General features: G+C 39.7%; 1 protein-coding gene across 1 annotated transcript; it reads left to right on the forward strand.

The window, feature by feature from the left end:
• Positions 1 to 297: 297 nt before the first annotated feature.
• LOC132083489 (zinc finger protein 391-like) lies at positions 298 to 20,987 on the forward strand. Its single transcript, XM_059488184.1, has 3 exons — positions 298 to 405; positions 721 to 774; positions 20,514 to 20,987. Exons 1-3 carry the CDS (start codon positions 298 to 300, stop codon positions 20,985 to 20,987), a joined length of 636 nt encoding a protein of 211 aa, XP_059344167.1.
• Positions 20,988 to 25,576: the final 4,589 nt, after the last annotated feature.

The raw sequence follows: 25,576 nt of genomic DNA on the forward strand, positions 1-25,576 counted from the left end.
GTCTGACCAGCCTGGTTTTCTGTGAACAGGTGACCACCTGGTGGATGCAGAAAAGGCTGTGGGTGTTGTGTATCTGGGCTCCAGCAAGGCCTTTGGCACTGTCTCCCACAGCACACTCCTGGAGAAGCTGCAGCCACGGCTGGGACAGGAGCACTCTGTGCTGGGCTCAGAACTGGCTGCATGGCCGGCCAGAGAGTGATGGTGAATGGTCCTGCATCCAGCTGGCAGCCAGGCAGCAGTGCTGTCCCTCAGGGCTCTGTACTGGGACCAGTTCTGTTTAATATTTTTATAGACGACATGGATGAGGGCATCAAGTCCTTCATCAGTAAATTTGCAGAGGACACTAAGCTGGGAGCTTCTGTTGATCTATTGGAAGGAAGGGGAGCTCTGCAGAGAGACAGATCGGTTGGATGGATGGGCAGAGTTCAGCAGCATGAAGTTTATTAAGTCTAAGTGCTGAGTTCCACATTTTGGCCACAAAAAGTTCCAAGCTGGGGAAAGTGTGGCTGGACAGTGCTCAGGCAGAAAGGGCCCTGGGGGTGCTGGTGACAGCCGGTTGAACATGAGCCAGCAGTGTGCCCTGGTGGCCAAGAAGGCCAATGGCATCCTGGCCTGCATCAGGAATGGTGTGGCCAGCAGGAGCAATGAGGTCATTCTGCCCCTGTACTGGGCACTGCAGAGGCTGCACCTTGAGTGCTGTGTCCGGTTCTGGGCCCTCAGCTTAGGAAGGACGTTGAGATGCTGGAGCACACCCAGAGGAGGGCAACAAGGCTGGTGAGGGGCTTGGAACACAAGCCCTGTGAGGAACGTTTGAAGGAGCTGGGGCTGTTTAGCCTGGAGAAGAGGAGGCTTAGGGGTGACCTTATTGCTCTCTACAGCTTCCTGCAGGGAGGTTGGAGCCAGGTGGGGTCGGTCTCTTCCACCAGGCAGCACTGACAGAACCAGAGGACACAGTCTCAAGCTACATCAGGGAAGGGATAGGTTGGATATTAGGAAAAAAATTTACACCAAAAGAATAATAAAGCACTAGAATGTTCTTCCCAGGGAGGTGGTAGAATCACCATCTCTGGATGTGTTTAAAAAAAGCCTGGACGTGGCACTTGGTGCTGTAGTTGAGGTGTCAGGGCATAGGTTGGACTCGATGATCTGAGAGGTCTCTTCCAACCTCATTATTCTGTGATTCTGTGATTCTGTGATTCTGTGATTCTGTGTGTGTTCATGGCAATATCACAGGTACTCCTGGGCAAAGTCTCTGAAGCTGCTTTTACTTAAGCAGCTTTTACTTCAGCAGTGTCTGTCAGAAAGAGAGGACAGAAATGGTGTGAAAAACCTGCCAGAAGGAATTTTGGCTTCACTGATAATTCTGGCAAAACTTTTATTGATTTTGGTGGACTGCAGTTATCCATGTCTTCAAGCCCATCTATTTGGTGATGTCTGAAGGGGGTTTGGGATATTTCATTGCATTTGTTTCTCCTATGTGCTCTGTAATGTCTTTTGATACATACACAGAGGATGCACAAAGATTTAAACTTGGGGTCCTGATCATATCTAAGCTTATATCACCATCTGTGGAAAAATATTATTCTTGTGATGTTTCTAAGACAGAAATATGTTATCTACAACAGTATTAATTAGATATTATGTACTATTAATTGGATAGTATTTGAGATTAAATTGTGGAACCTGTTTTAATAGAATACAGAAACAATGAATTAATTGTTCTCAAAACTCTACAAAGAGGCTGAGAAGATCAAGCAGTGGAAACTGACTGTGGAAACTGAACTAAACCAGAAAGAAAGAAAACTTCAAGAGAATAGAAAGATTATTGAAGCACAGAATAAAGCCATTCAAGAACTGCAGGCCAGTATTGTATAGTGTACATTGAATAGATGAAGTTCAGTGCTTCCTGATTCAGTATGACAGTATTCTTGATACAATTAAATCTTAAAGACTGTTGCAGTTTGGTTTGTGCCTTGAGAAAATGATTATTTTGAGAAGTTGCAGGCACCTGTCCTGTGTGAGGGTGTGTATGAAGAATATACCTGTAGGTGTCTCATTTGCTGGTAAATTATTGTTCATTAATTATAACATCTTTCATGCAAAAGATGACTCAGCATGTAATACCAGATAAAACAGACTTCTGTCTACTGATGCCCAAAATTACTTTTTCATGAGGGATTTGAGAAGTCAAAGTGCATTTCTAATATATTTTTCAATGACAGTGTCTTTTTGAATTTGTTCCCTATGAAATTAGTTTGAGAATGGAAAACTCCATTTGAAACTGGAAGATGAGATGTGTGAAAATAAGATCTCTTGAAAGAGTTAGTAATAGAACCAGGTATATATTTTTGTGGTCAAAATAATCAGTTTTCACATGGGCAGTTTTATGTAGCTGTTAAATTTTGAAGGTCATTTCCATTGTTACTCCTTAGGTGCACAAAGCACTGTGCACTCCTGTGCAAACATGATATTTTTCCCTCCTTTAGAGCTGCTGCTTTGAGGCATCTGTGTAATCTGCTCAAGGAAACCTGCACTCGCTTCACAGAGAAGACCAGCAAATGTAAATGCTTTTTTAGTTTTTATTTATCAGAGTAAATGTACTTCTAGCTTGCTCTAAATTCACAAACAGAAGAAAGAAGAAGAAATTTCTCGTGCTGTTCAGAAAAGTTCTCCAGTTGAGATCGACTGGATGTGGCTCTCAGAATGAGAAGTGAATTTTAAGTGGCTCACAAAATTGGAAGTGAAGCCCCAGGTCTAACAGACTTGTGGTTTGTAATGCTAAATGCAGAGGGCTTTAGAAGGCAGTGAGATTGCTTGCTGCAAGGTTGCCAGCCTGGGAGCTCTTTGGGTGCCCAAACAGTGCTCCAGGTTTGAGGCAGTGCCCACAGCCCCGACTGGCACTGGAGCCACTGCAGGGCAGGGCAGGGCTCCCCAAGGCTGCTCAGCCCATTGAAGCTTTGCAGTCCCAGCCACACTCTGGGAATATATTCAGACATGAGAAGTGACACTTCATGCCTGTTTTTAGGCAGTAGAATCTACTCTGAATTCCCAGCACTGTGTAACAAATTTCCAGAGCTGACATTTCCTGTTTTCAGCCATCACACATTTGTGAGGAAAAAAGGTCTGAACCCCAAGGTGTAATGAGTAACTGGAATTCTTCTCATGAAACTGAACAAGCCAAGACAGTTGGTTAACTTAATGAAGTTTAAATTATTGAGGTTTTAAAATATGTTTTTGCTTGGAAATTCTACTTTATATGCAATTTAGAATTGTTATGAAAATCATTAGAATTTTACTAACTTGATCCTGGATACTTAAGAAATGTCTGTTTCTTTTTAGCATTAATTCTAGAAACACTTGTATGTAGATGTACTGTTCTTTTTTGACAGCTGTTTCTTTTACTGTTCTCTTTTTAATTGTTTTCTTAGGAAATAATACTATCAATTACAAAAGTGAAAGGAAAGAAGGAAAATATGGACACGGAGTGTTGCAATTTTATAATGACAGCTCTGTGGTTATAGGTATCTGCTGATAGGAAGAAATTCAGTGCTAAACCCTAGATTATAGTTTATAAATACTAACAGTTTTGATACATTATTATTCAACAGCATTAATACTATAATAATTAATATGGTCACATAAACTGATCCAGAATTACACTTTTCACAGAAAAAAAAATCTTAGGAAGGTAATTTAAAAGCTGAGCTTGCTTAATGTTTCATTGAAATACACATTTTCCCTAGATTCTGTAAATTTTGACACTATGTTTCATAATGACTTAATAAATAAGAATGAAACTGATAATTCCTTTTTTAATTCATTATGCTGATTAAGTATAATGACTTGGGCAGCTGGCATTCCTGTTCAAAAGAAAAACTTTCTCCTATGTTCTTGCTTTGATAGATGAACAGGAAAAGGAAGAAACAATACAATTGTATGAGGAACTTCGTAGCAACATAGAAGTGACCAAGCTGGATGAAAGGAATGTGAGTTCTGTGAGCTGAGCTGAGTGCCATGTTTATGTTGGGATACTGTTTGTATCCATCATGTGTGGGTGTCATGTCATGTGTGATGCAGGAAGTTGGGTTTTCAATCCCTTTTCAAGAATTATTTTTGTGTTATTTAAAACACATTCAATGGAGAAAGTGCAGCAGTGTGTGGGATGTAGATCCCTGTGAGCACTTAGTGCTGGGTCACTGCCACAGCTTCTGGCTTCTTTTTGGGCTCTGTTTCACCTCCCTGCTGGTTCCTCAGAATGACTGAGGTGGGCAGCAGCCCCTGGAGAAGTTCCAGGGTTTCCAATATTGAACTTCAGATATTAAATTTTGTTTTTAGAGAATGACAGTGGCATTTGAAGAGCTTCATGTGCAAGCAGAGATCGACAGATTGGAAATGAGTTTCAAATGTGAGAATTCTGTTTTTTGAGTTTATACAGCTGGCTCAATTTTGTACTTCATAGCTTGTGTTACACATGCAGTGTCAGGGCAGGCAGATGTGAAGGGCTGGAATGGTGAGCAGCTCACACTGAGACACTGGGACCCTTTTTTTATTCCTGCTGCCTTTGGTCATTGCCTGGCCCCTTCTATTTCTGTTCCACTGGGCCAAATTTGGAACTTTATTTTTCAAACAGTCACTCAAAATTGAAGTTTTGTCTGTGAAGTACAGTCTAGAGATCAATATTTATTTCACATAGTTTGTTTATTTAAATGATAATGCACTAGTGTACAGCTACAGAAACTTTAGCTAAATGCTCTCTCTCTGTATGTATAGCCTAGTATGTTCCTGTTTCATTTTCACATGCTCTTTTCTGTTTGTATTTTGATTATAAAATCAAACATTGCTTCAGCAATTACTCTTGGGAAACAAAGGTACAGCTGTAAAATTCTAAGCAATCCTTAACTGGAAGTTGTATTGAACTTGGAGTATATTTCAGCTAGAATGTTAACTATGGATGTTACTGTATCTCAAAAGTAAAAGAAGAAGCAGAAAAAGTGGACAAGTTTGAAAAAGAATGCAGACTGGAAGTCAGTCAAAAGGAAAAGCAAGTTTGCTCATTTTGCCATCTAATATGTAGAGCTTTGTTTGTGCCTAAAGGGGCAATGCAAGAGCCAAGATGTGTTTCTGAGCATTAGTAAAAAAGACAAAATTACATCTGAAGCTGCATTTAAGTCAAATTCTGCTAAATTTAATGATTTTCGGTGCCTTTGGTCTACTGGAATTTATGGTTTGATTTTGAATTGGAGAACTTTTTTGTTTAGAGTAATGTGACGATCAATATTTGGCTAAGATTATATCTAGACAAATATTATCTGTCTATCTATCTATCTATCTATCTATCTATCTATCTATCTATCTAAGCTAACTTGAATGACAGCAAAATGTCTGCTTACCATACCTGGAGTACAAATGAAAATTAATATCTGTCCCTTTTCCAGACTTCATTTTGATAATTCTTGCATTTTTCTAGATTTCAGCTCTTACCATACAGAGAGATGAAGAAGATGATGTCATAAAAGACAACAAGGCTCAGCTGCAGACATCACAAAATAAGATTGCTGACTTAATGGAAGCAAAATGTAAGGGCTCTGCCTGCTGTGTTTAAATGTAATTGTTTAAAGAATTTAAATGTAATTGTTTATGATTGTTTATTTATTATATGTGATTGTTTATAGAAGCATAGAAACAGGGTCATGATAGTCTTATTCTGTTGCTGGTTGGCAGGAGAATTTTGGGGCCTTGAAGGCCTTATTTTTGTTTGGAGATGCTCACGTGGGAGCAGGACTGGCAGGGCAGTTTTTAGGGTGAGTCAAGCAGTGAGAGCTTTTGAAAATTGCAAGGGGAAAATGTGTTGCTTCAGTTTTCCAAATTTAGTCAGGCAGATGTCACTGAGGAAACTTACTTTTCAGAACTTGATTTTCAGTATTTTTAAGTGATCTATATTCAAATTTTATATATATTTTTTATAGTATATGATGTCAGTACCATTGGTCTTTGTTAAATTCTTTAAATGTATGTAATTTTCCATTTCTGTCAGGATTTTTTAGTAAATATCCTATTTTAAAATTTGAATATCTTTTTTTTGTTTAGTACATAAGGAAGAAATGTTAAAGGAATTCCAGGTCAGTAAAGAACATTTGAGGGTAGAGCTGGAAGAGGCTAAAATTCCATTGCAAAAGGCAGAGGTACCCCTTGCTTATAGCTTTACAGTATAAATAGACTAGATGAGCATTTGCATAAATAATTATGGATACTTTGGACATGAAACAGCTGTACTTGTTTGTTGCAAAACATGTTTAGAAATGATATCATGTTTTGAAGGTTACTCAAAAGAACTTGGAAACTGAATTCCAGACTAGAATGAAAACATTAATTCAGGTTACTGGAGAAAAGGAAGAATGTAAAAAAATGAAGGCTTTGCTTGCAGCCCTGACAGAGGAGTTTGAGACTTCTGTTGGCAATTTGAAAAGCTTGCTGCAAGAAGAGCAAAATAGGTCAATTAATGAGTTTAAATTCCAAGAGTGATCTTACAGGTTGCAGTCTATGACAAAATCAAGAACGATTGGAAATGAAGCTGAAATTTGGAGGTTTTTTTTCATACAGTGGTCTAAATGCAGAAATTTTAATGTAATTTTTTTCTGTTTGTGATAGTTGATACTGTATAAAAAGTAAATTTTCCCCCCTCCAACCTTCATAATTCTGGCTTTAAGAAATACATATTTCTGTAAGTATATATTTGTTTACTTTTATGTCTACTGTTGTGAGGTTGTGAAAGTGAAATTTGATGTGTGTTGCAGGCAGATCTATCATCTGCCTGTTGAAAGGTAAATCTTCTTAAAGTGCTTGTGGTAAGACTTTGTCTTATTGTCCTGTAAGTTTCAAATGCAGTGCTTTGTACCCTACATTTGGGATTTTTAATTTACCATTTTCTTAGATTAAAGAAATATGAAGATGATTCAAAGCTGCTTACCTTGGAGCTCCAAAAGAAATCTACTGAACTGGGTAAGGCTTGTAGAAAGGCAGAAAATGAGCTAGGCAGTAATAAAAATGTTTTCTGCTGTTGTCTGGAAATGGACTGTCTCTAGCAGTTGGAGAAATGATTTTACAGTACCTGTACCTGTCAGGAATGCCTGAATTTATTTTTACTCAGCTGATCCCTTTTCTTTGGGGCTCATTGGTGCTGGCAGCAGCCAAAGGGCAGTGCTGTGCACAGCTCCAATAGTCAGATCATTCGTGCATGAATTCCTCTGCAGGTCATTTTGGTCTGCAGCTCAGAGCAGCAGCACTGCAGGTGCCAGGAGTGACTTCTGCAGCAGAGATAAAACCTTCCCACTGACGTTTCTGTGACCCTGCCCATGCTGGAAGTGGAATGGTGCTGGCAGGGGTTGTCTTTAAATATCATCAATTTGATATCCTGTGGTTTCTAGGGATGTGCTCCTTAGTCCCCAGAGTCAGAGCTCTGCCTTGCTGTTGAGTACTTGCAAAAAATACCAGAATTGTGACTGTGCACATAGAAACCATTTGGAAGTTAGTAACAACTGGTTTCCTTTTCAGCATATCCATGTGATACCTTCAGCAGTTCAGATTTTTTTTTTCTGGAACAATGCAGAGGCATCAATACTTGGAGAATACTCTAGTCTTACAGTCCATAGTTTATTTGAAGCTATAATTGTGGAAAATAATAGGCCTTAATTATTTTTAAGATAAATATTTAGTTTCTCTTCAGATATAGATTTGCTAATGTCTGAACAATTTTTTCAAGTCTACATTTAGATTAAGTCATAAATTAGCTTTTCAGTTTCTTAACTTAATCCAACAAGTTTTGAGAACTGGGTATTGCAAAAGGGTAAATGTTTTATACTGCCGCTAAATATGAAAAATCATTTCTGTTCCATTAATTTTACATTTCATGTGCTGTAGAAGAGATGACTAAAGTAAAATGTGATAAAGAAGTGCAACTTGAAGAGCTGTCAGAAACTCTGGTAAATGTTCATTTTATTAATCTCATGGCATTTGCTCTTCATATGAAATTCCTCTTGCTTTGTAAGTATCTTAAATGCCATAAATAAACTCCATCCAGTCTACCTGAACATTTCTACTAAACTTTCTCACACACAATTTCAGTGTTTTCTTTGAAGAACTTTATTGCCTCTGTTTTTCTTTTCTCCTGTGTTTTTGGTTATTCTTGTCTCCCATGTTTTTGGTTTTCCTTCTCAAGGTTTTTGGTTATTTCCTTCTTTGTTCATGCCCATTCAAATGCCACTCCCTCTGGATATAAAGTTTTCCCATTTTTTCTTCCTTCCAGGAAGGTAATTAGCTCTGGCCTCTGTGAACCCTGCTGTGCTGTGACACAGCCCCATTTTCTGTCACAGCAGTCTAAGCTATATGAAATCCACTCTTAACAGAGGTTTATTTTCATTATGATTCTATATTTACAAGTCTAACAAGAATCCGTATCAACGAAAGTTAAGATAGTGTGAAATCAGGTGTGCATTTTACTGTGTCTGCTTGTTGTTATAATCTGTGCATTGAGTGTTCTGAACTGAGTTTCACTCATTTTCTAAAATGGGCACATTGGAGGACTTTTACCGAAGAAGAATCTTGAGGCTACTGTAGAAAATATGAAGAGAAAAAAAAAAAAATTGGGGAGAGAGATGAAAATGCTCTCCAAATGAGGGAGGTCTGAAGCAGGGCAACAGTAACATGTTTTTAGAAACAGTGAAGTTACACATCATGACTTGGATACAAGTTTATACATAGAAACAGCACCCAGAGCAGGGTCCCACCCGAATTTTGCAGCCCAGGTAATGAAACTCACAGCAGGGGACAGACATGAACAGCACTGGTGTCACAGTTCACTGTCTCACACCACTTCCAGATCCCAGCAGAGACTGCAAAGATCCAATCTGGATAATCCATGGCATGGATGTTGTTGGGTTCTTCTGAAAGCCTTGTGCTCTTAGTTCATGTCTGATAACCTCCAGCAGTTGGAGTTTGCACATGGATACTCAAAACTCTTCCTTTCCATTTTGCAGAAAGAATTGCAGGATTTGAAAGCACAGCTGACAAGTACAGCTGAGAAGGAACAAGATTATTTAAAGCAGCTTGTGACTCTGAAAACAGATCTTGAACAAGAGGCGTATGACCATTTTGAAAATGTAATATTTAATTAGTTTTGGTGTAATATAAAAGTTGCTTTAATCCACAGTGAAATGAACTATGATTGTTTTCTAATGAAAGTTTTGAACCACATATATGCCATTAATGATATACTTACATTTCTAAATTCCACTTTCTCTATTTGTATGTATTCTATGGCACATGTAGTGTTCCGTATCTCTCTGACTTATTTAACAAGAAGAGAAAGTTTCTGAATTCATTGTTAATCTTGCTTTGAAGTACATCATCTTCACTAACCATTATATTTATATAAAAGTTGACTCTGATTTTCTTTCCTTCTTCTGTCACCTTTTTATATCTCTCTGACTCTGCTGCAAATCTTATATTTGTAGATAAAGGGATTTTTCAGGATGGAATAACACTTGATAATGGGTATGTTTATTTAAAAGGAGATTTCAAAATGCATCTTCTTATTCCTCTTGGCCATTTGTTTTAAATTAGGTTAAAGAATGAACAGCTAACAGTGTATCTCAGTAAGCTTTCACTAGAGAAAGAACAAACAGCACAAGAGAAAAATGCTGGGGCTGCAGAACTCAAGAGGCTGCAAGAACAACAAGAGGCAAGTTGTAAACTTCCAGGTTTTTTGAAAGAACAATACTCAATTTGACAAATGACTCAGTTTTACAAATTAGATGATGAGCTGCAACATGACTTGGGTCTGTAGAGTATCTGAGCCATTTTTTGTTTTTGAATTGGAAAGGAAGTGTATTTACACTTGTGAATAAGGCATGCTTTGGATGTCTTTGAATTTTTTAAGAAGTCACTTTGAATTTTATTTCTTTGCTGACATGGGTCTTTATTTAGGATAGTTAGAAAAAAGGAAAAATACAAAGCAGTTAGTTGAAAATCTAGAAGAGGCAAATAGCCAGCTAAGGCATGTAAAAACAAATATTAATAACTGATATTGTTAAAGGAAGTAGACTCAAATAGTTGGTTATGTTCAAATACTGTTTTCTGGGATTTTTTCGGTGAATGTTTTTCTAGATTATGTAGCTAAACAGAAACTATTCAGAATTGCTGTTGGCCAAGTAGAAATTTTTCTCAGATTAGAAATACCAATTGCTACAGGAACAATGTTTGCCATCATTTTGTATTCCATAGTAGGAGCTGTCTTGTTTTGCATTAGACATCTCAGGTGTGAAGGAAATTCAAATGATAGTTGAAGGTTCTGGATTAAATGTGACAAGGCAAAATTGGATCAGAGTTACTCCCTGTATCCCCAGTTCAGTAGACAGGCAGCTCCCATGTTTCACAGCTGCATTACAATGATCCAGGTCAGGATGTATTTTCCTTGGGTTAGCTGGAACATCTTTTCCTACTTAAAAAAGTATGGACAGTTCACATAATGACTTACTGGGCATGTTGCTGCATTTTAAGAACATTTTCATTGAGCAGGTTATGAAGTTCCCATCAACATTAGCAGCTCTTTTTAGAAAATAAAATATGGATTTATGAGAACTACTGAAAATAAGTTAAAGGCAATAAGAAAATATTTACTAATGCTTGTTAATTTGGCACTTAGAAATGAACTGGAGTCTTTGAAGGAGAAAATGGAAAGACGGGTGAAGAGATGAAAAGTACACTGGATGAAAGAGAAGAAAATGTATGTCATGTGTCATGAAAATATCTTACAGAACCTAGAGGACAGCATTCAGTGTAAAATCTTTGTTGGAATTTTTTCTGCAAAGCTCTGCCTGGGGGATGTGATCTCTGCCAGAGGTTTCTTCTTTCCCAGCTGCTGCCAGCTGTGCCCTTGTGTGTCCACATGTGAGCCCTGGTATTTCAAAAGACAAGCACAGTCACTGGGATGTTCACTCTGTGCTGGAAGTTAATTATTAAAGATTTCTTTGTTTTCAGACAAACAGAAAACCTGCTTTTCTGTTTTTTCATATACCCACTCAGTGATGGAGGGGCTCTGGATTAGCTTTTTATATGTAGTGTGAGTTTTAGCTTAAATAGATTCAAACATTTTTACTTTCTTTCTATTGGTTCAAAACAATAGAAAGGGGTTTTTAGAATTAGAATGGATCCCAAAATTTCATTGTAAAAGTCAAAGATTTACAATTGTAATTTCAGGTTAAGAGTACTGAAAATGAAATTTCAAGAAAGGAAAAGCCATTGAAGATTCTAGAAAATTATTGGGAAATTCATTTTTTAATGGATGTAAGGAACTTCATACAAGTGCATTTTTAAATTGTGAAGATACTGGTTTTTTTTTCTTCTTCTTTCTTAACTCCATAACCACTAAGGAACTGATTCACTGCTATTAATTAACATCTTGTAGTACTTCATGGCTAAAACTGATTATTCTAACATGTCAGCTGGTGTTTCAGTCCCATTGGAACAAACCAAACTGGTGCAAGTGCAGGTTTGAGAACATTTACAGGAATTGCTAACATAGGGAGTCATTTGTAGAACTTAATAATTAATGCCTGAATTATCTCTTTCAGATGAATAATTTAAAGAAGCAGGTGGAAAATAAAACCAAATGCATTTAAGAGTTGCAGCAGGAGGTGTGTAAAGATTTTAATTTCACAAATACATAAACACATTATATTTTGGGTTGCCTTTTCAGCAGGTTTGTGTCTGCTGTGATGTCTTTAGATACACCTATGTAATTTAAAAATTTTCCTTTCTTATCCTAACCCTGAGCAAATTAGGGAGTCATCTTAGGAATCACCTGATTTGTTAAATGAGCCTTAATTTGAAAAAAGCAATTACAAAAATAATGTCTTTAATAAACTTCTACTCTTTTTCATTTAGTGAATAGTATTATTTATGCACTTGTAATAAGTATCTTACTTGTAATAAGTTAGTGTTAGTAGAAAAGAATTCTGCACTAGCACAAACTGTAGTAACTTCACTGTAAAAATAAATAACTTGTATTTTGTCATGACATCTTCACACCTTCTTGTCAGCAGCATCTTAGTTTTAATTCCCATTCTGCACCTCATTTGTTATTTCCTGTTGTTGCTCAGGAGGAGCCTTTCTTAAGGTCATGAAGAAACAGTTTTATCACAATAATTAGTCAGAAGATTAGATTAGATTAGATTAGATTAGATTAGATTAGATTAGATTAGAACAGAACATTCATTTGTTTGAAGAATTGTTCTGGAACCTGAGCTGCACAACAGAGAAGTATTTGCCTGATGAAAGCTGGAATTTTTTGATGCAGTTAAACCATGACATAATTAACTTATTAAGGTACAGTGCTTGTTTTGTTTTATTTCAACAGAATAAGGTGCTGAAAAAGAAAAATACTGCGGAAAGCAAGAAAAGCAATACCTACGAAGGGAGGGTATGTTTAAATAGCATCATGTAGAAGATGAGGTGAGTGTTTTTAAGTCCCACTGTAAATAATGATAATACTTATTAAATGCATTCTGAGCTGGTTTTTGGGTCTGGGATACAGATTTTGCAGGAATGAGCTCATAGTTTTTAGAAGATGCTTCCATTTTTAATCATTGGGCACTGACTATTGGACATTTAAGAGATGGATTCACATTGCAATTAATGGTGTTTCCAATCTCTTCCTTTCTTTTTTTTTTTCTTTTGTTGATAGTGGACTGAACAGGGTTCAGCAACCTCATTGTAACAGAAAAGCATTTAAAAGACATATATATATATTTATATATATATATATTTATCTTTTTAGGCTGTTCTTTAAATGTGTTCTGCAGTGGCAATCCCTCTGATGGGAATATTGTGTCCAGCTTTGGGTACTGCACTTGGAGAAAAGTGGACTTTTGAGGATATTCATATGATAAACTTAAAAGGAAAAACTGTAATCAAAATGCACAGCTGGGAGAAAAATGTACCATAAAACCTGTGAAAATCTTATATAGATTTACAAGAGAGGGAATAAAATCTCCATCTGTATTTGTTATTTTCTGAGGCATTCAGAGCGTTTAGGGTGACTGCTTAGGGCAGTCTTCCCCACTGTGCTGTTGCCATTCTTTGTTGGAGTATTTTCTAACTCACCTCAGGCCAAAGTTCAACTCTTTATTAAAAAAACCTGAACTTTTAAATAGGAAACACTTTAATCATATACCTGAAAAGTAACAGTGTTTGTGCTCAAAAATAAGAGGTAAGAAAAAATCATTAACATAGTAATTCCTAAACAAATAACAGCAGCTATTCTGCATTCTCCAAAGGTGAATAAATTGCAGTTAGAGATGGAAAATATGAACAAGCAACATAAGGAAGAAGTTGACATCTATAAAAAAGACATAGAAACAAGAAAAGTAAATGAAAATAAACTTTGTGAAGAGGTGAGAGGTGTTAATTTTTACTGCAATTTATTTTTTTTAATTTAAAATGTTTTTATGAAGCTTTATTGGCCAGAGTTCTTGCTCTTACATTGCAGACATAAATGGAACTTGTTGTGAATCCCTGTGAACAAAACTTTAGTACTGTTAGGTGCTGAGGTTGAAGTATTTGAATGTGTCTTTCAAAATGAGAACTCCATTAAGACTTCTTTCTTTCAAGATATAGGTTATAAAGTCAGCATAATTAAATTAGATTATAACTTCTCCCATATTAGTATTTTTCTGCCCACACTTTTTTTTTATGGTAATGCTAAGAAATGTTAGGGCAGAGTGCTTGAAATGGCCTTTTGGTTTGCAGTGAACTTGCCTGCCATGGCTGTACCTTTGATCTTGCCCATTTTAACAATCTGCAGAAAAGATGAGGGATTGGAAAGGGATCTTAAAAGCAAATAAAGCCCAAGTGAGACTGCAAACTTTGTACCCACAGGGGGAAGAAGAAATTAGGATTTAAAAGAAATATATTGTTATGTTGATGAATGAAATGCAATTTATTACTGACAGGTAGAAAAGATGAGGTTGCTTTGTGATGAAACTGCAATGATACAGAGAGAAACTGATGCCAGATGTCAGCACAAGATAACTGAGATGATGGCACTGATGGAAAAGCACAAGGTCAGAGATTTTCCTGCTTGCTGTGGTTTGCAATGTGTGATACCATGTCAATACCATGTTTATAACTTGTGACACCACGTTAATGACCTTTCAAAAGCAGAAACGGGCCTGAATCTGGGAAAAGGAAGCTGAAAACATGCTGCGCTTTGCATCATCCAAAATCAAATTCATTTGAAGATTTTGAAAAGATTCCTATGGGCAGATAAATTCCATTCATCTAAACTTCTGGGATTTTTAGATTTTTTTTTTCAATTCAGGCTTCCTTTGATACCATGTGAATGCAATATTATTCAGTATCAGTTTGGCTCTTTCTCTGAGGTTACTTAGTGACTGTCAGCAGTTTAGCCTGACACATTTTAGTTTACCTTTCTATTCCTCATTTTGCAATATCTTTAGCGGATACATTAATAAAGATGGCACAGCTGGCTCTTAGTGCTGAGCACATAATGCTGCACAGAAATAAAACTCTGCCAGTCCACAAAATAATACTTGAATTATTTTCAAGTATTATTTCAAGAATTATTTCAAGAATTATTTTATTATTGAGCATTTCCTGTTTTACAGTTTCTGCAGAAGCATCAATGAATCTTTTCTTTCTGAATCTTAAGAGCCTGGTTTGAAAAAATGATGTTTTAAGACCGGATAACTCTATAATTGTAACATTTAGTCACATGTTTTGAGTTTGTTGCTGATTTGGTTTTTTTAAACACAGAATGAATATGATAAAATGGTTGAAGAAAAAGAGGCAGAGTTAAAAGTATATAAAGTGAAACAGCAAAAGCAGTTCTCATCAAAAAGAGCACTGGTAAGGAGCACTTTGCAATGGTCAATAATTCAGTGAAGGGGCTCATGTCCTTGTGTAGTGGTTTTACACTGGCTAAGTGCCAGGCACACACAAAAAAAACATTCACTCATTTTTCTCTGCTATAGTTGAGCAGAGGAGGGGAAAGAAAAATTCAAGGACTCATGAGTTGAGATAAGGATTAGGAGAAAAACACTTTGAGGGTAAAGCAGGTTCAAACTTAAATAGTATAAAAATTATTATTAATAGAATTAAAAATGGGTAATGAGAATTAAAATAAACCTTTAAAACACTTTTTTTCCCAATCCCTCCCTCTTGCCCACCGACAGCACAGAGAGACAAAAGATGTGATCTTCAGTCCGTTTGTGACTTCTAAAAATCTTTTTTCAGTTGGCTTAGAGAGTTTCTTTTTCTTGATGTGCTCTGGGGTCTTTCCTACCAGAGACAGTTCTCTGGGAACTCTTCCACTGTGGTTTGAATTTTTACAAGTAGCAGTCCCACCCAAACTGCTGCAACAGATCTTATTCTGGGCACTAAAAACTCCAAATGTTTCTAAAAATAAGTTGGAGTAGCAGTGTGTTTGTGTCTGCTCTTCCAGATAGTGTGCCATGTTCTGACTTCACACTTTGAATAGGAAACTTTTGTTTTAAATATTTAGATTGTCCCCTCTCACCCCTGTTCTCCCAAATGTTTTAAGGTATTACCTTGAACACTTCTGATCAAGTACCTGTTTCTTACAGTGCTTCAGTCTTTGTTAAACAAGATAAAGCAAAGCTTCAAGTATAGGGCTGAAAAGCAAATAGAATTATCTTGTGTATCTAATGAGTGTCCTTGTTAATTACTGTCTCACTTGTGACTGTTTTCCTTTTTCTGGGCTGTGCATAGTTAACCCTGTCCTTTATTTAATGGTTTGTAGGAAAATGAGCTGTCATGTTTGAAAAGTGAACTGTCCTCCCTTAAGGAACAACTGAAAGCAGAAATTGAAGAAAAGGTGGAGTTTTTTATTCCCTGAGCACTGGGGGTGAGAGGTGTGGCCTGGGCTTGTGCTGTGGGAGAAATTGGATAAAAAATGAAACTGAACGGAAAAACAATGACTTTTGAATGCTAGGTTGTGCTAAATCTGGTCATAGACTTGTGTGAACTTTGTAACAGTCTGTGATTATAGATTATATATAAATTAACAAACAACAAACAAAACTCTCCTTTATTTTAGTTAATTTTAACTAGCTAAAGCAAAACATTTCCCTAAACTGTTGGGTTTTTGAGTGACATTTGAATGCTGAGGTTGTATTAAATGTGGTCATATTTCTGTGTGAACTTTGTAGCAGTCTGTGATTATAGACTGTGCTTTGTAATTACACCAAGAAGATTTTTAAAAACTGAATTCAAATAAATATTTCCTTCCTGTCACATAACTTTTTTAGGAGAATCTTGTAAAAGAGAACTCTTGCAGTATGATTCCTGAAATGGAAAAGAAACACAAGGTAACTTTAACTTTTAAATTGCTTTTAGAATTTGGTAGTGTTTATATGTGTAGAATCAATTGAAGTGTCATGATAATTTATTTGCATTCAACAAAAGATATTAGAATGCTTTTGACTTAAAATTTTAAATTATAGAAAATGCAAACTTCTGTTCCTGACTCCTAAACCTTTTTTAGATCTACACAGTGAATCTATTAATGTAAAAAATAGAAAGTCTCCAAATAATATTCCTAAAATAAAAAAAAAAAAAAAAAAATCTCCTTCAGAACAGGAAGCCCCTTAGGCAGTCCAACATTGATATTTTATAACTCCTGACAGTGAATTTTTCTTGTTGCATTTTTCTGCCTGTATTTCTTACTTCTCTGTAGATGCTTTTTTTTCCCCCTGGGGTAAGAAGGGATTTTAAAGGGTCACACCATTCCATGGAGGTATTAGACAGCAGTTTCTGGAAGGGCTCCCAGTGTGTAATTTTTCTTGTTCAGCTGGTGATTTTTTTATGTCTCTAGAATTGTTTTACTTAGTCTTAAAAGTGTCCATTTGTAAAGGCACTTTTTCTCTACGGAAGAGAAAAAAGCTGATCTAGCTGTAAAAATGGTCAAAGTATCAAAGTAGTCCTGACTGCAGAACTTACCCTTCTTCCCTGTCAGGAGTTCACTTGTGGTTTTCATATTGGAACAATGGAATCCAGCACCGTTTTGATGTTATCTGTCTATTAAAGGACTGCACTGGACTATTCAATGTTTCTCAGTTTAACTTCTAGTGAAAAGACTATTTTAAGTAACACCAATCTTGATATAGCTATCAATCTTTCTCTGAAAGCCTTTTCCTGCAGTTTTGTTTGTTCCCATTTTCTTAGATGTTTGATATAGTCCACATGTAGTGGTTACAGTTCAGAATAACCTGAATTTCTGCAGATAAACATGGAGAACTTAAATACAATGTGCCATGAAACTCAGCTCTTCCATAACTTCCCGTTCATTCTCCTCCTTTGGCAACAAAAATAATATAAAAAATTATATTTCCACCCCAGTTTGTTTGGGTCTTTGCTTCATGTTTGGATGGAAAGATCAGAGTTCCACCATTTCTCTCAGGTGAATTCTTGGACACTCAGACTGTAAACTGGGTCCTGAGTTTGGCTTTAGATTCCATACTTACCCCATAAAATAGAATCTAAAAATAGAAACATTTTCTTTCTCAGACATATGTTATAAAGACTCCTCCAATAGATAAAGTGCAAAGTGGAAAAAGCACAAACCTGCCTGCAGAGCAGAGCAGCAGGAAAAAGCAGAAAGTGCTTGTGCAGCTGGACACTCAGACAGCTCTGAGCACACTGAGCTCCTGATAAGAGTCAGAGAACAAATCATGGGCTGAGGAGCTCTTTGTGCTCACTGCTGGGGCTGAGAATGAAAATAAAGAGTTTGGGCTTCCACATCCAAACCAATATTTATGTTTATTTTTTTTTTATTTATTGGTTCTTTCTGGAACTAGAGTTGTATGTACATAATTAACATTCTTTTTATTGAACTATTATGCTTCATAATGACATCTTAACTTTTTTTTTCCATAGTTTAATGTTCTTAGGGGGAAAGAAAAAGTATTTTTAATATAGTGTGACTAAGTAACTTTTAATTTAACTTGTAACTTTTAATTTATTAGAGCATTGTCTCAGAAGAAAACATGTTTAAAAATTTGTACAAAGATTATCCACAAGCTACACAATTACATTCCACAGCACCAAAAAAGCTATGTTAGTCTTTCCTAAGATTAAGCCAAATAGTTAATCAGATTGTTTACAGAAACTAAAGGATGGCTTTATTTTCCTTCCTAGACCCCAGCTCCATCCAGTGTGAAATCTCCAGGCTCTGCTCTGGAACTCAAAACCATGAGGAGAATGCGCGAGGCGGGCTGGACTGCGCTCTCCAAAATGAACAGGAAAAGGAAAATTAAAGATGCTGTAAAGTTCTTTGCTTAAAATGCAGAAATACCCAGTGCCCTGGCATTGCCTGCAGGGTTGTTTTTCTCTCAGAGCTAGGACTTTGCATTTTTCTGTCATACTCAGTGTGTTTAATACTGTGTTCATTCCTTTACACATATGAACTGTATAGATCTATAACTGCAACCCCTGCAGAGCATTTTCCACCTTTCCTCCCTTGTGCTTCAAAATCTTGGGACAAAAATGAGCCAATTTTAAATTTTGAAATAAATAGAACTACATGGAAAGTTGTTTCAAAGCTGTTTCTGGCGTTAGAAATTCTGCTTTTAAAGAACTACTGTTATATTAAATTTCCTGTGTTTTTCTTAACACATAAATACTTAGTGGAAGAAATGTAGCTGTAAGTGTATGTACTTTTACCTGAAGTCCTCTTGCTTTTTCCTGCATCTTAATGGCTGTTAGACCTGTCTTTTTAGACTGTTTTGTTTTCAGTATGTTAAAATGGTTTTGAAACTTCTAAAATTTCAGTAGAATTACTTGTGTTTAAAAAGATTTCAGCTTCACAAGGAGTAAAATATGCACATTATGAGATCATGAAAACAATGTTAAGATGCCATTAAATTATTTATCTGAAATATAAAGTGTGGGATTATTTGTTGTTGCTTTAAATATTTGAACACAGACAGAAATCACCCACCAGCCTTCCTAGGGACCAGCAGAAGTGCAAGGATAGATTAGAACATCTATTTCTGTGTTAATCCTTGATTAATCTTTGTTGGGATCTCTAGCTGCTCAGAGTGACCCTGAGAAAAGTTCCAAAGGCTCTTTTCCCAGCCCAACACTTGAAGAAGGAGTCAGGGCTCTTCATTTCTCAGTCTCAAGGTTGTTTATTTTATCTTATCTATAAAAAATTTTCTCCTGCCCTGCCAAGGTCCTTCCAGCAGGACAGTTCCAGGCACTCTGCCTCCCCCAGGGCAGTGTTATGTCTTTATACTACAAACTACGTATACAATGTTTGCAATTACTTTCCAATACCTATCACCTATGTTAGACAGTGAGCTTCTACTCTAAACCAATCTGTAAGTGCCACCATCACAGCAGAAGATGGAGGCCAAGAAGAAGGAGAGAGGCTGAACGCACCCAGTCCCCTCCATTTTGCCTCCTGAACCCCCATACCAAAAACCCTAAAATCTACTTTTCCAACCCATGATAACTTCACTAATACTCTACTTAAACTGTTGTGGCTTGCTGACCTTCATACAAGGTTGATAATTTGCTCCATGGGTCATAATCAAAACCCCACAGGACCCAGGAGAGGGGGAATTCCCAGGACCTATGCGCCCCCCAGCAGCTCTGAGAAGAGGGACCCCCATAACCTCAAAGTGAGGACACTAGAAACAAGGAACTCCTGGGAGAGGTTTTTGGACTCCTTGATTTTGGAGATATTTCTGGCCACCAGACACCCAGTGACTTCTAGAGATGGACTTGGTCAGTGGGACCTTCGAAGGCAATGCACTCACATCTTGTTTTTTCCCCAGACCAGGATTTCCCATTCCCAAAGCTTATCTAGATAGAGGAGAAGGCTGCAAGGAAGCCGAAGATGCCCCAGGACACCCAGGCAGGTGAGGAGGAAGTCGCTGCCCCGTTCCCCCTCTGTCCTGCTCCATCTCCCAGCCCAGCACGGCCCCCGGCTGCAGGACATCTCCACTGCTGTTGCTGTCCAGCCAGGGATGCACTGGGGGGATCTCCTTCTCCTTCCCTCTGGCACAGAGGCAAATCCCATCTTCTCCTTGTCCTTCCTCCCCCAGAGCAGGAGCTGAGGATGGAGACCAGGGAGGAAAAATCCCCAGAAGGAGAACCTCATGGCAGAGGCCACTTCGAGTGGCTCCAGGGCACAGGAGTGCAAAGGGGAGGAAAAGCTCTGGAGATCCCGCAGGAGGAGGGGCTGCAAACCCAGTCCAGGATGCTCTGAGGATGAAAGACCCAGCCTGTGCCAGGAAGGCAGCCGGAGCTCTGGCCAGAGCTCTGAGGTGGTGGTCTGTGAGCAGCTTGATGACGGCAAGAAGCCCCACCAATGCTTGGAATGTGGGAAGAATTTCCCCATGAGCTACCACCTGATCATCCACCAGAGGATGCGCCCTGGGGAGCAGCCCCATGAGTGTGGGGAATGTGGGAAGAGCTTCAGGATCAGCTCCAACCTGGTCGCCCGCCAGAGGATCCACACCAATGAACGGCCCTATCGATGTGGAGAATGTGGGAAAGGCTTCAGGAGAAGCTCCAGCCTGAAACTCCGCCAGATGATCCACACTGCGATACAGCCCTATGTGTGTGGGGAATGTGGGAAGGGCTTCCGTGACAGCTCTCACCTGATCATTCACCAGACAATGCACACTGGGGAGTGCCCCTACATGTGCTCAGAGTGTGGGAAGAGCTTCATTGAGAACTCCAGCCTGATTATGCACCAGAGGATCCACACTTGGGAGAGGCCTTACAAGTGTGGAGAATGTGGGAAGAGCTTCGGCCAGAGCTCCAGCCTGAATGCTCACCAGAAGATCCACACTGGGGAGAGGCCCTATGAGTGTTCTGAGTCTGGGGAGAGATTACAGAGCCAATACCGTCTCCTCAAGCATCAGCAGATTCAGACAGAATAGAGGCCCTTCTGCTGCCCTGACTGCAGGAAGGGTTTTAAGAAAAACTCCACCTTTGTCACCCACCAGCGTATCCACACTGGGGAGAGGCCCTGACAGTGTCCCAAGTGTGGGAAGAGCTTCTCCCAGAACTCTGCCGTGACCCAACACCAAGGGAGGCAGCAGTAAGGGATGCCCTACAAGTGCCCTGTGTGCAGGAAGAGTGTCGCCTTGATTTTTTAAGATTTTCTAAGCCTTCTGATGTTTACATTCTTGTAGCAAACTTTCTCACACACTTTCTGTAAATAACTTATTGTTTTGCATTCATAGAAGAAGAAAAATTTGATGGACTGTTGGTTTGTCCAGTGTCATTGGAGAGGTGGCACTTTCACCCTCCAATCCACTGTCACTTTTAGAAAATTATAGGTGTTGGAGTCAGAAAATAAACTTTCCTTTTCTTCCCCTTGAGAGCAGCAGTGTGTGCGCTCGTGTTGTTTTGTGTCCTACAGTGACAGGAAGAGCGTTGAGCACTGCTTCAACTCCATCCCCCATTAGAGGACCCCCACTGGATGGTCCACAGTGACCATCATTGGGCAGAGACTTGGTCATCCATGGTCCTGGTGATCCATGTTGGGAAGACACCTGGCTGATGGTCTCCACATCTTCCTGGCTTCCCTTGGGCACTTGGACACAGCCAGAGAAAAATCCATTGGGGTGCAAACTGATGTCAGAATTTCATAGGGGATAGCACATTTTTTTTATTTTTGACACCAAAAAAATCTGACTTTTGGCATCCAATCATTGCTTTTGGGTGGCATCCAGGAATTCCAAATGGTGTTGGAGGTCTTTTCCAACCTGAATCATTCCATGATTCTAATTCTCTTTGGCTCACCAGCATCTTCCACGGCCAAATGGTGATGGACTGGGGCAAAAAAAACAGGATTTTGGAGACAATGGAGTGGAAATCCCTCTTAAAAAAGGTCATTTCTACCCACCCAAGCACATGGATACTCAGCCAGCATGGACATGTAAATGCTTTTATTTTGGCCTTTATTTTCTTTCATTTTTCTTTGTCCTTCACCCAACATTAGGGTAAATATAAAGACATTTAACTAACACACGGATGGTGACATTGTGGGACATGGGTGGGGACATGGTGGGGATGGGGACAAGGACATGGGTGCAGACATGACTGTGGATGGCGATATAGGGCATGGAGCGGGTGTGTCACAGATAGAGATGGTGACATGGGGATGTATGGCCATGTATGAGGACATGGGGGACATGGCCATGGATGGTGACAAAAGTGGCCTAGGGGACAAGTCCATGGGTTGACATGGCCATGCGATGGAGTGTCCCATGGCCAAGGACAACACATCCCCACCACCACCATGATACCGTCCCTTTCATGCTACCATTTATTCCCTGTTCCTCCCCTGGCTGTGACACCCGCATTGTGGGATGTCCTCATGTCCTGGTGACCCATGTCCATCAGGCCACTCCCACCAGTGGCTCCAGCAGCAGCCAGAGCCTGTCTTTGGCATGCAGGATCAGCTCGGGCTTGCGGCGCAGGGGTGGCCTCGCATTGTCCCTCCGCAGCACTGACTGAGACAGTGTCAATGCCGCTACCACCTTCATCTCAGCCATGGCAAAGCTCTGCCTGATGCAGTTCCTGCCACCACATCCCCACTGTCACTGTCACCCCACTGTGAACCCAGCCAGGGACAGGGGTGGCACTTGAGGACACTCCTGTCCCCACTCCACCACATACCTGGGGCCAGCAGAAAAGGGGATGAAGGATGACGGGGACCGTCCCTTGCTGTTCTCTGGACTGAACCTCAGAGGACTGAACACCTGGGGTGACACCGACACAGTCACACCAAGGGAACACAGCTGTCACCACTGTGGTGACAGGGACACCTCATAGGGTGGCCCTACCTCAGGCTTGGGCCAGAGATCTGGGCTGTGGTGGGTCCTGTAGATGCTCATCAGGCAGATGACCCCTGGTGGGATGGGAATGCCACTTTAGGCCACAGCAGTGAGGGTGGGTGGTGATACTGGGTACACCCTGGCCATGCCATACCCTTGGGGATGACACGGCCATCACGCAGGGGGATGTCCTCAGTGCAGCGCCGGGACACAGCAGTGACAGGATTGGCGTTTTTCACATCCTGTGACCCCCCTGTCTGTTGTGTCAGGCACTGCGTGAAAAACACCAATCACTTGTTTTTTTTAATTTTAAAAGTTTAATAGTAATAAAATTGTTATAAAATAGCAATATTACTAGAGTAATAAAAATTTGGGCAATTAGGATTTAGGACAATATGAGACAATAAAAACAAAGAGTTACAGACGGTCTGGGTACCTTTTTCTGGTACCTTTTCAGCACCACAGCCAGATGTGCTTCCACAAACAAAGACATTGCACAGTTTTTTCCACCAAGATGCTTGAGCTTTACAACAGCAATTTCAGCTGTCAAACACAGAGGTTTGTAATATTGTTAACATCTGTGCTGTCAAGGTCACGCTGCACCATTGCAGATGAGAGTGAACCCTCATGGACTGTGTGCTTTGCAAATCTGTCAAATTGATGTCACACACATCCCTGAATTTGGCCGTTTAAAATACACCCATGTCTCAATTGGCACCTTTTCCTCAGCAATATGGGCTACAGTACACACAGGGCAAAGGGGACTGGATGCCATGGCACACTGGCAATCAGCTTTTGCAGCCTTGGGCATTCCTCAAACCATCAAAACTGATAAAGGGCCTGCTACACTTCACAGAAAACCAGGCAACTTCTACAGCTCTGGGGTGTATCACTCCAAACCAGCATCCCTCATTTACCAGCTGGACAAGCAATAGTAGAAAGAGCACATGGTGCCTGAAAAGCTATAGTTAATAAACAAAAAGGAGGTATGTGGTGAGACCCCACAGAGTAGAATAGCTAAAGCTCTATACACATTAAATCACTTAACAGTTTTAGGAAAGTCCCAGAACCCAGTTATGCTAAATCACTCCTTATCAATGCAATCCTGTGATGTTCAGCTGCCCAAATCCAAGGTAATGGCACGAGACCTCCTTACCAATACAAGGGGCGGGTCCCTGAGATCTCATTACCTGGGCTTGGGGACATTCATGTGTTCCAACAGACAGTGGGACATATTATGTACCTGCCAGATGCATCCAGCCTGCTCTGCATCCTGACAGCACCCTCCTGATAAACCCTCAGCAGACACAGAGCCGTGTGATCAGTGATTGATGACAACCTCACAGAAATCTGGGACTGCAGTTCACATAAAGATTCATCTGTTTACAAATTATCCCCCTGTTTAAAAACTGTTTTCCTTGTCTACACATTGTTTCCTAGTTTTTGCATTTGTTTTTTTTTTTTTCCTTTAATAAGGGTTGAATTATTCTTGTTCTTATAGACTGTTTTATTTTCTTCAAGGCTTAAATGGTTTGCTGTTTTTACAAATAAGTTGCAATCTGTAACCTATAAGCCTAATGCCTGGGGCGTATTTACCTGAGCTCTCCCCTAGCAGTTCCTGGACATAAATGCTGCAGCTATAATGCAAATCAAAATTTATAGAAAAGAAAGGGTGAGATGTTGGTGTCACCTTGCCAGCCCCTGGGCTCAGTGACAAGGGCTTTGGCTAATTTGATCTCTCATAAGCCTGCAGGCATCTCAGTGGCCCAGGACCCAAAGAGCTGTGGAGTTCAAAGCAATGACAGCATCCAGACCAGGCCTCTCAAGTGCTCTATATAAAGGAGGGAGTGGAAAACAAAACCCTCTCTTGCCACACGAACATCAGGGTGAGTGGTCTTTGTCTCCTGTGCCCCTCACCCTCCACATGTGACCTAACACAGAGGCAGATCCAGCTCTGGATCACCTCCATGCAGGTGAATCCTGTTGTGTGATCCATGATGGAATCTCATCGATCCTCTCATTCTGCAGAAACAGGCAGAGAAACCAAATTGCTTGACCACAGGTACAGAGGGGAATCTATGCGGGATTCCAGAAGGGATATAGGGCAGGATTCCAGACCCGGGCATGATTCCAGATCGGGATCAGGTAGAATTCTAAAGTGTATCTGGGCTGGATTCCAGAGCAGGATCATGTGGGATGGATGGAGCAGGATTGGAGTCAGATTCCAGAACAGGATTGAGGGGATTGCAAAACAGATCAGGTGGTGTTGGTGGAGCAGGACTGGGGTACAACGGATGCAGCAGGATCTGGTGGGATCCTTGCTCTCTGTGGGCTCTTTAGCCAGATCCAACCCATGGGATGGGGACAGAGACAGGGTGACAGCAACTCTTACTCTCATCCTGGCAGGAATCACCAGCTGAATGATCCATGGTGCAGGTCCAACCCCTTCCCTCTCCCTGCAGAAAGCCACAAATTGCTGGCAGAGCTCATCCTCTGTTCCCACTCATCACACAGCAGCCCTTCCCAACAGACTGAGTTCCTGTTTTCCCATGTTTTAAACACAAGAATTACAGTTGTTCAAAATGTTTATTTCTCATGTATAAATACCCTGGTTTGGGCAATAAATCTCAGTCCCATCCTCCAGTGCCCAGCACTTCCTCTCAGGGAATGAGGAATAGAAAAGG

This window comes from Ammospiza nelsoni, chromosome 24, assembly GCF_027579445.1.
Source record: "Ammospiza nelsoni isolate bAmmNel1 chromosome 24, bAmmNel1.pri, whole genome shotgun sequence".
Lineage (NCBI taxonomy): Eukaryota > Metazoa > Chordata > Aves > Passeriformes > Passerellidae > Ammospiza > Ammospiza nelsoni.

Bases quoted from the DNA above. Each gene is read 5' to 3' on its own strand.
- LOC132083489 (XM_059488184.1), top strand. From the start codon at position 298: ATGGATGAGGGCATCAAGTCCTTCATCAGTAAATTTGCAGAGGACACT. The intron at 406-720 runs GTTGGATGGATG...CTGGGCCCTCAG, and splicing joins CTCTGCAGAGAGACAGATCG to CTTAGGAAGGACGTTGAGAT. The intron at 775-20,513 runs GTGAGGGGCTTG...GAATGTGGGAAG, and splicing joins AGAGGAGGGCAACAAGGCTG to AGCTTCAGGATCAGCTCCAA.